The sequence below is a fragment of the Mastomys coucha genome, unplaced genomic scaffold (genome assembly GCF_008632895.1).
Source record: "Mastomys coucha isolate ucsf_1 unplaced genomic scaffold, UCSF_Mcou_1 pScaffold23, whole genome shotgun sequence".
Classification (NCBI taxonomy): Eukaryota; Metazoa; Chordata; class Mammalia; order Rodentia; family Muridae; genus Mastomys; species Mastomys coucha.
Window position 1 is genome coordinate 96,786,526 of NW_022196906.1, and position 13,872 is coordinate 96,800,397.

At 49.7% G+C, this 13,872-nt stretch overlaps 1 protein-coding gene across 1 annotated transcript in view; it reads left to right on the forward strand.

Moving 5' to 3' along the window:
• Positions 1-13,872, forward strand: part of Rab6b (RAB6B, member RAS oncogene family) — a 70,920-nt gene that overhangs the window by 40,434 nt on the left and 16,614 nt on the right. Inside the window, exons 3-6 of the mRNA XM_031343520.1 lie at positions 9,656-9,709; positions 9,884-9,989; positions 11,827-11,938; positions 13,068-13,161. Coding sequence (XP_031199380.1) covers positions 9,656-9,709; positions 9,884-9,989; positions 11,827-11,938; positions 13,068-13,161 — 366 coding nt within the window. The remainder of the gene's footprint in view (positions 1-9,655; positions 9,710-9,883; positions 9,990-11,826; positions 11,939-13,067; positions 13,162-13,872) is intronic.

The window sequence follows — 13,872 nt, forward strand, 5'->3', positions numbered from 1 at the left end:
TGACCCTCTCTCTCTGTACTGACCCTCTCCCTCTGTACTGACCCTCTCTCTCTGTACTGACCCTCTCTCTCTGTACTGACCCTCTCTGTGCTGACCCTCTCTCTCTGTACTGACCCTCTCCCTCTGTGCTGACCCTCTCTCTCTGTACTGACTCTCTCTGTACTGACCCTCTCTCTCTGTACTGACCCTCTCTCTCTGTACTGACCCTCTCTCTCTGTACTGACCCTCTCTCTCTGTACTGACCCTCTCTCTCTGTACTGACCCTCTCCCTCTGTACTGACCCTCTCTCTCTGTACTGACCCTCTCTGTACTGACCCTCTCTCTCTGTGCTGACCCTCTCTCTCTCTGTGCTGACCCTCTCTCTCTGTACTGACCCTCTCTGTGCCCTCAGTCCTTGCAGAAGGCCCAGTTCCTGCTAACACCATTTCCTTTCAGGCTGAGGGTCTTCTTTAACATAGGTTCTTTGTCCCCATTCATTTAAAAGATGCTTTTAGTTTATCTCACATTCGAATAACATTTTTTGCTGGATTTAAAATTCAAGCTCCGCTTGCTGTCCGCCATCATCATCATCCCTGTCGTCCCATCCTTGGGTACCAGGTGCCGTTTTCCTCTGGCTGTTCTCAAGATTGTATCTTTGGTTTGGTCCTCATTGATTTGACTCTGACTTTTAAAATCTTCTGTATATACGTGTGTGTGTGTGTGTGTGTGTGTGTGTGTGTGTGTGTGTGTGTACAGAGAGGTGCATGTCATGGCACGTGTGTGGACATCAGAGGACAACTTGTGAGTTTGTTTCCCATTTCTACCATGAAGGTTCCTGAACCAAACTGAGGTAGTCAGGCTGGTGGCAGGCACCTTTACCTGCTATGCCATCTTGCTGGCTTGTACCTGTATCTGTTAGGAACATCACCTTCTGTAGTTGGGCTTAATAATATTGGCTATCTTAAAATATTTCTTCCTGCTTTCAATGTCCAAATCAACTCCAGATTGATCCGCATTGTTTCCCTTGTATATGGCTTACATTTTTCTGCCACCTCATGCATCTACCCAGTTGAGAGTACATCTTGCACATTTTGTTTGTGTCTCTGGATTCTGGTTGCAGCTTTGAGTCCTGCCGGTTCTTTGTTTTAATAGTTGTATAAACCCTGATTCTCAGCTCTGTCCCCTATGCTGGGCAACAATTCTCTCTTCTGTTTGTAGTCTTGTTTGTTTCTAGCCTCGGGCAGATTGCTTGGGGTCTTCTCTGGTCATCCAGTGTTGGACAGCATTCATATGTAGACTTCAGAGTCCCTTCTGTGGCTTTCTCAAATGTGGGATTTTTCTGTACTTCTTGTCAATTGTGGTGGCTTCTCTCGTGTTCCAGTCGGTGTGGCTGACTGGGTTTCTTCACGAATCTGAGTTTTTACCAGCATTTTCTGGTGCCTTTAGCACTTGTTTTTTTCTTCTAGTTGGTTCAGAGTTAATGGCATTAATTATCAAGAGGGTTAGATGAACACGGATGATAAGAACAGAGTCTCCCTCATTCCTTCAAGATGCTTCTCCCCCAAGCCTCCCATCCCCACGATCCCCTGACCTCTGCCTACTGGAAGGTCCCATGCGCTGAGGGCTTTCGTATCCACTCCACATTCCCATAAAACACCAAGCAAGCAAGGCCTGTTGCTCTGGACCTTCATCCCTTCCACACTGACTCTTCCTCTCCATTTGCTGTGAGTGACAGTTTCTGTATGTGTCTTTTCCTCCATGTCGGAAGCTCCTTAAGGGCAGGGACCAGGGATTTTTTTTTTTTCACAACACACAGTAGGTACTCAAGAGTGAAGTGGAGTGGCTTGACTGTTAATTAATTACACCATCTGCCACGAAGAGGCTGCCCAGGGAAGACCGTGACCACTGCGAAAATCTGGCCTTCGTGGAAGAGACAAGCTCCAGCTGGCCAGCTGGCCGTGGTGTGGGGCCAGCTGCTGTGACTCGTGTCCTGGAAATACATGGTGCCCAGGAGTTAGAGCTATGTTCTGCTCATGGAGACCCAGCCAAGTCTCTCTCAAGCCCTTTCCTCTCTGTCCTTTGAGGCTCACTTTATTTATTTCTACTAAAATGCAAATGAACTCTCTCTTAAGAGGGCTGTGCAGAGCTGTTATGGCCAGCCATTATCGTTTTTTTTTTTTCCTGACAGTAGGGAGCCAGATAGGATTTGACTCCAGGGAAACACAGTGACAGCTTCAGAAATGGACTTCTAGAAGCAGGAGTACAACTCAGCAGCCCAGGAAGAGACTTTGACATCCAGGAGAGCTGGATTCAGATCCCAGGTCTGCTCCCCAGCCTGGGTGACAGACTGGTTCTGAGTGAACCTGGTTTCTTCCCTGTGCATAACAACTCATCCACTGGTGTCACCTCCCCCCAACCGCTCCTTGTTATCAGTCTGTGACCCTGGAGACCAGAGCCTCCACAGACCTGGATCACACAGCACAGAGCTGTGATCTTCATACTTCACCGTGCAAACGACTGGTCTGAGAACTTGGGTGTAGTTCTGACACTCAGAGCCTGTGTGCTTGGATCTACCTGAGCGGCCTCAGGGATCTCAGCGTTTAAAAAAGCTCCTGGGGTGAATCTGAAGCACACGATCAACAAGCCACATGCTAAAAAAATCCCCACATCATTGACCAGTGGCAGAGATTAGGGGGTCTGAGACCTTTCCTATTTGGTAGAGAAGGTACCGAGTAACCTCGGGGCTGCCCTGAGCGTTGATAATCTGATTTGCGGAGGAGAATCTCAAATCCTGAAGAAGTAGTGACTATGGAAGAGCATTTCACAGGAGGGACAGTGTTGGGAAAGAGACAAAGGAGCTGACACGGGAAGGGCCTGTAGACTGACTCAGTGGGTAAAGGTGCCTACTGCCAAGCCTGGTCACCTGAATTTGATCTCCAGACACACATGGTGGAAGGAGAGAGCCACCTCCTGCAAATTGCCCTCTGACCTCCACACAAAAGCCGTCACATGCATGCATGCACAAAGACATACACAATAAAACAAAGAAAATTAAAGGCAGAGTAACATGTGTCTTAGCTAGGGTTTTATTACTGTGAACAGACACCATGACCAAGGCAAGTCTTGTAAGGACATTTAATTGGGGCTGGCTTACAGGTTCAATGGTTTCAGTCCATTATCATCAAAGCGGGGGAGTATGGTAGCATCCAGGCAAGGCATGGTGCAGGAGGAGCTGAGAGTTCTACATCTTCATCTGAAGGCTGCTAGGAGAAGACTGACTTCCAGGAAGCTAGGACTATGGTGGCCCATGCCCACAGTGACACACTTCCTCCAACAAGGCCACACCTCCTAATAGTGCCACTCCTTGGGCCAAGCCTGGACAAACCATCAAAACATGTGAATTCTAAACAGCATTATTCCCTGAGTACAAGGTCATCAAAAGGCAGTGGTGGGGTGTGATCAATCAACCACGGGTACTTAAACTGTTTCCCGGGAGCTGTAAGGAGGAACAGAGTCAGGTTTGTTTGTTTTTTTTTTTTTAATTATTTGTTTTTGGTTGAGTGGTGTGCCCGCATGTATAAAAATGCACCATGTATGTGAAGTGCCGGTGGAGACCAGAAGAGGATATTAGAGCAAGCAGAACAAGCGCTGTGGAGAGCTGTAAGCTACCCTGTGGGTGCTAGGAACTGAACCTGGGTCCTCCCCAAGAGGAGCAAGTGTCCTTAACTGCAGAGCCACCTCTCTACATCCCTAATGGCGCTGGTTTTAAACTCAAAAATAGCCTTGCGTGCTGCATGAAGATGACTGGCAAGGCTGAGGACGGGGAGCCAGTGAAGAGGCTACTGAGCTTATACTGTGGAGGTTCAGTCTGAGTGAGGGAACGGTGGGCGCGGTGAGAAGGCGGTGAGGACGGGAGCAGGGGAAACCACGAGAGGCAGCACTGTGTGGACCGTGGTCTCTGCCTTCCCTCAGCCCTGCCTTGATTGTTTCGGAGTGTCCTCAGATGTGTTGAAACTCATTTCCACATCTTTTTTTTTTTTTAAAGCATAACTATTTGTGCCATCTGGGGGTCTGTTTCTGTTGAGTTGTTTGTTTGTTTTTTCTAAATTGTGGTCCAAATTTCTTCTTTGCATGGGAGGTCTGTTTTTATTTTGTGGACAGGATCATTTAAATGCGCAGCTCTCCTTGCTTCCCCAGAGACTGCGATCTGTCCACTGTTCACCAGATTGTGGTCTCTCATATGTGCTTGTACATTGTTGTTTCTTGAATTTTTCTATAAATCTGAATAGCTTGATCCCATCCGCTCAGCTCTCAACAATAGAAAAGCTGTGACATCAGAGCTTAAGAGAGCAGATGGCTCAGACCCCCAGAGGTGGTACCCCTGCTATGCCATGCAGAGATGTAAGATATGCAGTAGTTAAGTGGGCTGCATGGTTGGTGAATTATATTGTTTGTGTTGTTGTGATTAAGTTACCTGACAGAAATAATTGACAGAAAGAAAGATGTATTTTGGATCACGGTTTCAGAAGAGGTCGTAGCAGAGAAGGTGCAGCAGGGTTCGCGGCAGTGCCAGCTTGTGGTGGGGGCTACTCATACCACAGTAGACCCTGAAGCAAAGAGAGCAAGAACCAGGTCTAACCTGGGGTCCATGTCAGACACCCACCCTAAAGTGTCCTGTTTCTACCAGCTAGGTCCTACTTCTCCAAAAAACACCATCAGCTGCAGAACAGTCAAAATCTAAGCCTGTGAGAGACACTTAGAGTCAAACCATAGCATTCCATCTTGGTTGCCAAAGGTTCATGGCCATCTTACAATACAAAGACACATTTATTCCAACTTTAAGAAGTCTCAGCCACGCAGTTGTGGCGCATGCCTATAATCCTAGCACTTAGGAGGCAGAGGCAGGTGGATTTCTGAGTTCGAGGCCAGCCTGGTCTACAGAGTGAGTCCCAAGACAGCCAGGGCTATACAGAGAAACCCTGTCTTAGAAGAAAATAAAAAGACTCACAGTCTCAACATTGACCAATAGTCTAAGTCCAGAGTCTCCACTGATGCTCAGAATAACCTGTGATCCCCTGTGAAGTAAGAATGTGTTCAAGACTAGACAAAAGTAGGACCGGCCGCCAGCAGGGAAAACACTTAAGTCTTCCTACCACTATGTCCAGAATCTGGGGCACATCATCTGGTCTCATACAGAGGTGTTCCTTAAAAATCTAGGTTCAAGTCTGTGACCTCATACTTTATATTCTGCACTCCTGAAAAACAGCACCAGATAGGTAGTCCAAAGCCTGCGGCCAGCCGGGACTCTTTCGATTATGGCTGCCTCCGGTTCTGCATACCTGAGCAGCTGAACCAGAAGCTAGAAAACCATCTCCTTAGGTGACCCCTTCCCATCAGAGCACCTTGGTGACTTCAAAATACAGTCTCCTTCTGAAGGAACGTATTTTAAGTGATTGATTAATCTTCTTCTGTTTTATGCCCTTGGGACCCTCGGGATGGGGACAACTTCTCAGCTCGTGTGCTCTGTTGTCCCGGTGCCAGGTAGGCGTCTCCTTGATGATGCTGATGGCTTTAACATCACTTCTGACCCCACTTCTCTTATCCACAGCTTTAAACATCTTCACCTTCCTTTCAGGGCCAAATCCCACATCTTGAAAATTCTTCTCTGCGTTTTGCTCCAGAGTCTCACTGTACGCGTAGCTAGAAGTAGTCAGCCAGAACCATACCAGTAGCAGCCTGAACTTTGGGTTGCATTTCATTTTCTCCATTACCTTTGAATTCTACCTCACTCAAAATTTCAGGTAATGTAGAATGTAAAGAAATTCTTTGTCAGACACCAGTGGCCTCTATAGTTCGGTGACCAGTGGAGTTCTTGCTCCCCCCCTGAGACCAGGTACGGTCTGTGCTGTTCATATTGTTGTCAGTGTTCTGAGCCTCCTAGTTCTCACCATAACAATGGGTCTAGAGCCGCCTTAGAGTCCACATTGTTAAACTGTTGCAAATTCTTCTCGCAAGCCAGTTTCAAAGGTTTACAAACCACCTGGTTAGGATTAGCTATCTGAACATTGCCACTTTGCTGGGACCAGCTCTCTGCTTCTCACTTTTGCATCATTCCTAGAGAAACAGCTAGTAGAAAGAAAGACTCTTTCCAGCTCATGGATTTTCAAAGGGCTTCGATCTATCCAGCATGTAATAGAGGCACCTCAGGCACTGAGGCAGGCCAGCAAAGAGTGAGGTCAGAGGCTTTGTGTAACCTTCAAAGCCTCCCCCCCACCCAACTGCTTCCACCAGGCAGATCCCATTCTGAAAGGTTCCACTGCTCTCCACGTTAACACTGCCAGCTGGAGGACAAGCATTCAAAACATGGACCTATGGGTTGTTTCAGATTCAGATTCGAACGAGTGGCCAGAACAGGTCTTAGAGAGGAACAGCTACGCAATTAGGGATGGCTCTTGGGTAGTAGCTTGAAGATCAGATAGAGGTGGGAGGCAGCTTGTGGGGAGAGGAAGTTGGTCCCTCTCAGCATTGGCTCATTGCCATCTCTTTGGTCAGTCTGTTTCGTGAGGCTTAATAGAGATATAGTCTGTGGCTCAGTGAGCATCGATGATGATAAAAGTCACTGGGCTTCGTGTTGCTGCAGCTTGAACCAGCGGCGTGACTCATCGTCATATTATCTCACGACCTCTCTCTGCTGTAAGCGAAGTGTCTTACATGTGCACACAATGGGGGGAAAAGGATTGTCGTCGTCGTTACAGCTATTATCAGTAACATCCCTGTCGCTACCCAGTTGCTGCCCTTAGGGGATATGATTTTCCATGGTCCTTCACTCTGTTGATCAAGGTTAGTTATGCCATGTTGACAGAAGTGGCTTGAATAAAATAGAAGATGAAGTCTCTGTTGCCCCCAAATTATAGTGCTGCCGAGGTAGCTCTTCACAGTCAAGGAGTCAGGCTCCATTGAACGGTCTTCCTGCCCTCTGGTCCTCAGCTGGATGAGCCATTACCACCCGCCCCACGAGTCTGCATTCCAAGCAGCTGGAAAGGGGGCAGCTTGGGGCGCACTAACCCAGGAAGGTCTCATTCCAGATGCTTCTCCCTTTCACATCCTTTGATCAGATCTCAGCCACCCTGCAGCCAAGGATGCTGGGAAACATGACCTTTGACTGGGGCAGCCACTAGTTCAGCTGTGCATTTTCTGAATTCTGTATGGGGGGGGGGGGATGATGCTGGCAGCCTCTGCCTCTGATCCTGAGCCCAGGTATCTGGTCTTGCTTCAGGGGTCACTAAAGAATGAGTATGGTACCTTCAAGGATCCTGTGGCACACAGAGAGGTTGAAATTTCTGCCTGCTTGGCACATTCCTTAAGGTTCTGAACAGACACGGAGTTGTCTCGCTCACTGATTAATGAAAATGTGCAGTCACTCGGGAATGAGGCCTGGTCTGCAGGCACTCGTCAATTTTAGACTTAGTTCTCATGGCTGTGGTAGGCACTTAGGGAAGTCAGACAGGAAGCTGGCAGCAGGAGCCGAAGCAGAGGCCATGAGGGAACACTGCTTACTGGCTTGCTCCTCATGGCTTGCTCAGCCTGCTTTTTGGTTTGGTTTGGTTTGGTTTGGTTTGGTTTTTTTCTAGGCAGGATTTCTCTGTGTAGCCCTGGCTGTCCTGGAACTCACTCTGTAGACCAGGCTGGCCTCGAACTCAGAAATCTGCCTGCCTCTGCCTCCCAAGTGCTGGGATTAAAGGCATGTGCCACCATCACCTAACTCAGCCTGCTTTCTTATAGCATCTAGAACCACATGCTCAGGGGTGACATACCCACAGTGAGCTGGGCCTTCCCGCATCAGCCATTTATCAAGAAAATGCCCCCACAGATGTGTCCACAGGCCAGTCTAGTCAAGTGGAGCCAGCTGAGAGTCCCTCTTCCCAGGTGACTCTAGATCATATCAAGTGGACAAAAAACTAACCCACAGGGAGAAAAGTGGTGGAGGAGTGGGGGCGGGGAAAGAGAGGAAGGGCGGAGAAGGGTGCCAGGTGTCTCCTCACAGTTTGTCCTTTTTATTCAGTCTGGGATCCCAGCCCATGATGGGGTGCTACTCGCATTCAGGGTTGGTCTTCTCTGCTCAGCTAAGCTTCCCGGGGCATGCCTTCACAGACAGCCCCAGGCTGTGTCTCCTAGATGATTTTAAGCCGGGTTGACAGAGATCTCTGTATTTCCACTGAAGTCTTCCTTTGGTGTGTCTCTTGTGTCCACTGCAGTTCTTCACATGATGAAACATTTTGAACTTTTCCTTTCAAAGAGATACTTCTTTTAAAAAGAAATAAAATCTCACCCTGAAGCTCAAGTTGGCCTCCTTCTCTACTTCAGTGGTTCTGGAATTAACAGACATGTGCCATCATGCATGGTGTGATGGTGTGTGTATGCTCGGCCCTGGGAGTGGCACTATTAGGAGGTGTGGTCTTGTTGGAGTAGGTGTGCCACTGTAGGCATGGGCTTTAATACCCTAGTCCTAGCTGCCTGGAAGTCAGTCTTCACTAACAGCCTTCAGATGAAGATGTAGAACTCTTAGCTCCTCCTGTACCATGCCTGCCTGGGTGCAGCCAGGCTCTGGCCTTGATGGTACTGGACTGAACATCTGAACCCAATTAAATGTTGTCCTTATAAGAGCTTTCTTGGTCATGGTGTCTATTCACAGAAGTAAAACCCTAACTAAGACACATGGCTATCTCAAAGATTTTTTTCTTTTGAATGCATAAATATTAACAATTTATTATAAAAAAAAAAAAGATACGTACTAGAGAGCCCAAATAGCCCATGTTGCAACTGTTCATTCAGATACCAGTACACAATGTCTTCTCTTCATCTCTGTGACTGAGAAAATATGAACCCATCTGTCTCCTCCAGTTGATTGAGTTGGGATCTTACCACACACAGTGCTTCCTGCTAAGCCCTTTCACTGGACAAAGGTCCCTGCTGAGCTTTCTGTATTGCAAGAAGGTGATTCTAGGCGCAGGGTGGAGCACACGGCTGGAACCATGCCCTGACTGGCTAGCTGTGTCTGAGGCTTCATTATTACTTAGTGGTGTTTGCTCTGTTTCACACTGACAGTATCTTGGCTCCTGCTTACAGATATGGGGTACAGGTAAGGACCAGAGAGGTGGGGTTACCTACCAGGACAGAAGAGGCGCCTGGTGACACAGAGGCATGGGTGGCATCCTTTGACTCGGCAGCATGAGGAGCAAAGAGCTCTCTGGGTTTTCTAATAGGACATTGTGGATGGTCCATAGTACCCACCCCAGGCAGGGCACACTGCAGTGGCAAGTCCCACCCCCGAACCTGCTTCCCCAAGAGCAAAGCCGAATTTAAGTCCGAGGGAGAGTCTGTGGGAGCTCAGAGGATGCTGGAGACAGGTGGGAACTTCCTCCTGTGCCCCATGCTCTCTCGCCCTTTTTGAGGCATTTTTTTCTCTCTCTCTCTGCATAGAATGTCCTTCTTTGAAAACAAACAAAAACCTGATCTCACCCATCATTTGCTTAAGCTCCTTCCTCAGGAGAGGGACTTGGCTTGACTGTCCCCTCGGCTGTCTATGCCATTCCCTGGGCCTATGCCATTCTATGGCCTTTTGGCTCCTTCGTGTCATTCCTTTCCATGTTGACCTCTCCGTGCTGTTTCTTAACAGGCAACCATCGGGATTGACTTCTTGTCAAAAACCATGTACTTGGAAGACCGTACGGTGAGTTCCTGGTCTTAGCACTGGAGGACAAGGAGGGCATTGTCTGGCTTGTCCCCTAGAACCCCCACTTGGGCACTCTTGGGAGTCTCTGCCAAGACCAGGAGGGAGGGTGCCAGCATCATGGGGGCTGGGCCTCCAACCTCCTCTACTGATGCCTCTGTTCGGGCCCTGTAGGTTCGACTGCAGCTCTGGGACACTGCGGGGCAAGAGAGGTTCCGCAGCCTGATCCCCAGCTACATCCGGGATTCCACGGTGGCTGTGGTGGTGTATGACATCACTAGTAAGTAGGGGTTTGTGTTGGAAGGAGGGGGCTCTTGGGCCCCAGCATGACCCTGACCAGACCTGTGTGTGTGTGAACATGTACGCAGGCCTGTGCTCAGTGTTGGGATAGTGCATTATCTTGGACCATAGTGGATTCATTTTCGTCCTGTGACAGACAGGACTGCATAGGGCAGGGTTGGTTGTGCTTGGGGCATGGTGTCTCCAGGGTGGCAGCAATGGCAGATGTTCACAAGGTTAGCTCTCTGTGCCCTCCCTGGCCCTGGCTGGCGTGTATGCTAACTCTCCCTAAACATCCCTGTAGACAGCCCCTCTTGTATGCATGGTTCTTGAAAGGGCTGCACAGACTCAGTAGGGGCCCAGAGGTTGGGGCAGGCCTTATGCAGAGCCTAGCTACCCCGAAACCACCCAGGGCAAAGATTCTCAATGACACTCTTTTAAGGTCAGATGACTTTCCCTGGGATGGCATGTCAGATATCCTACCTATCAGATATTTACATTATAATTCATAACAGTAGCAGAGTTACGGTTATGAATTTGTTACTGTAGCAACAAAAATAAATTTATGGTTGGGGTCACCACAGCATGGGCAACTGGGTTAAAGAGACATAGCAGTGGGAAGGCTGAGAACCACTGATCTAGAGATGAGCCACTGGGTTGAAGAGACATCGCAGTGGGAAGGCTGAGAACCACCGATCTAGAGATGAGCTGCTGGGTTGAAGAGACATCGCAGTGGGAAGGCTGAGAACCACCAATCTAGAGATGAGCCACTGGGTTGAAGAGACATCGCAGTGGGAAGGCTGAGAACCACTGATCTAGAGATGAGCCGCTGGGTTGAAGAGACATCGCAGTGGGAAGGCTGAGAACCACTGATCTAGAGATGAGCCGCTGGGTTAAAGAGACATCGCAGTGGGAAGGCTGAGAACCACTGATCTAGAGGAACACACATGGGAAGTCCCAGGCTTTACTCGGAGGATGCTGTGAGGACCCTGAAGTCACATGGAGTTGGGACACACCTCACTGCTCAGTCTGCCCTGCCCCTCTGTCTACCTCCTCCTGCCTGATCACATGCTCCTTACACCCCTTATCGAGGTGGGAGCTGAAGCCTACAGGACCTGTGTCACAGGCTGGAGAGAGCAGCCACCTCCCCTCCTCTAGGTGCTGAGCTTGGATGTCTCTGAGGGGGATGATACTGAACACAAGAGACTTACTTCTGGATTTACGTGCCCCTAGGGGGCGCTTTATCTATCCATCCTTCCCTACAGGCTTGTGGGTTCTCTTCCCCAACCAGCCTGGCCTTCCTCAGCCTCCTTTGAGCATCACTTCTGGGACACCATCTCCTAGGGGCCTTTCCTCACAGGTCCACAGCTCAGCCAGGCCCATGGCCTTCCTATCCTCCCTCTGCTATGAGAGCTTCAAATCAACTCTGACTCTTTTTTTTTTTTTTTTTTTTTTTTTTTTTTTTTTTTTTTTTTTTTTTTTTTAATTTTTTTATGGTTTTTCGAGATAGGGTTTTTCTGTGTGGCTCTGGCTGTCCTGGAACTCACTCTGTAGACCAGGCTGGCCTCGAACTAAGAAATCCGCCTGCCTCTGCCTCCCAAGTGCTGGGATTAAAGGCATGCGCTACCACTCACTGCCCAGCCAGCTCTGACTCTTGTGTGGTCTTTAGAGTCACTGTTCTGTGTAGAGGTTGTGACAGCCTAGCTTTCTGGGTACGGTGACTTCTCTCCCTAGGATGTGCTTGAGGCTCTCCAGGATCACAGAGCAAGACTATGTCTTGCCTTGTGACCCCTCTGGGGTCCCTCATATCCCACTCTGTCCCCACTTTCTGCCTCCAGATCTCAACTCCTTCCAGCAGACTTCTAAATGGATCGATGACGTCAGGACAGAGAGGGGCAGTGACGTGATCATCATGCTTGTGGGCAACAAGACGGACCTGGCTGACAAGAGGTAGGCACGCACCGGCGCGTGGAGGGCTCTGACTAGCAGGCCTATGCTTCCGCACATCTCTGTGGCTGTTCCTGCCCAGGTCTGAGATGACAGGAACAGCAAGGCAGGTCTCCACGCACAGGGACACCGTCATGCCTGTTAGCCCCCACACACTGTAAGCTTCTTGTCTCTGGAAGCTTTGCCTCCGTCAACAAAGGCTGCTGTCCCTGGGAAATCCTGGCATTGACGTGTGAGGTGTGAAACCCAGGCCCTCAGGTCCGAGTCTGAAGAGTGTCAGCAGAGCACAGACCTTGTCCCCAATCTGTGCATCCTGGTTTATGGCTGTATCTGGGCATGCAGTGGTTTTGGAAAAGGTTTCTCCGTAGCTGTCCTCCCGTGTCCCCACCCACTAAGGTTTCCACTCTTGGAACCCTGTGCTAACTTGGACAGAAAAGCCATGTGTCATGGTTTCTAATAAAGTGTGTGGCTTCTTGCAGCACCCCTACCATTTGAGAAATAGTCTGTGTTAGTGGCCTGCCAGGAGGGGGGTGGAAATGGTCTCCTCTGCAGAGCTGTATGGGCCTAGGAGAGCTACTTTTAATTGTGGTGTTTGCATTAGGAAAGGGGGTCAGAGGATTCACTCCAAGAAGGGCTGCATGTGTCCAGGAGATACTGTTCTAACGACCACTGAGGAAGCCATAGGGGTCGTGGCTCACTTGTGGAGCACTTGCCTTTCCAAGCACGAAGCCCTGGGTTTAGTTCCCAGCACTCATAAAATCAGGCTTGGTGGCATATACCTACGGTCCCAGTTCTAGGGAGGTACACACAGGAGGATCCAAAGTTCAGTGTCATTCTTTGTTACACCACAAATCCAAGACCAGCCTGGGCTACATAGGACCCTGCCTCAAAAGGTAGGGGGTAGCCTTGCTCCCTAGTTCGGAAGATATGGAAACAGCTTGGGGTCCTCTGTTCCAGGTGCCACCTTCTTACTAGACAGACTGTGGCAGGGACCTTTGGGCAGGAAGCCGGTCTTCAAGACTGACCAATGGGCCTCACAGCCCCCACAGTCCTTTCTCTCAGGCTGCCTCCTCTACTTCTGCCAGGGGTCGCCTCTCTGCCATCTGATTTTCCTTCTCCCCTTCATTTCCAGGCAGATAACCATCGAGGAAGGGGAACAGCGGGCCAAAGAACTGAGTGTCATGTTCATCGAGACCAGCGCGAAGACCGGCTACAATGTGAAGCAGGTGAGAACACGCCTGCCTTGCTCGGATCTGGAAGCCCTGACCTGGGGGCCTTCCTTGCTCTGAGTGGCTAGTGACTAGGATGGGGCAGCCAACCAGTGCATAAACTTAGAGCTCTGGGCAGTGGGGGATGGCACTGGCTTCCAGCGCTGATAAAGCAGGTGGCATGGGGGTGGTAGTCGGAGGTAGCCAGGGAGCCATGCAGACCCCGTCCGTCGCTAGTCTTCTCAGCTGTCATCAGGTGTGGGTCCCTGGAGCAGCGTGTGTGAATGAAGGCCCAGCCTAGACTTCCGCCTGCCTGAGGAAGCTGTGGTTCTTAGCATCTCACTTCACTTCACATGCAAGTGCAGGATGTTGAATTTGATCAGCATGTTGGGTTTATGTCTTATACTTGGCAAGAACCCCATGGCCACAAGGGGAACTCAGAAATGGAGCGAAGAGGCTCCCTTGGCAGTCGAGAATCACAGGAGGGATCAGAGGGGTGGCTGGGGTCCACAGAACCGGAGTAGTTGGTGGGCAGAGCTTAGCAGCTCAGCTGACCTGGGCTTTAGAAAATCCCATGCGTAATGTGACAGCTCCCTCATCGGTAGCCTGATCCTCCGTGATGGATGTAGACAGCCTCAACGTGAGCAGTGAGCGCTGACAGAACTTCACAGTATGACAGGCGTCCCAAACTTCACAGTGCCGGCCCTCAGGATCCCACTAGCTGTTAGA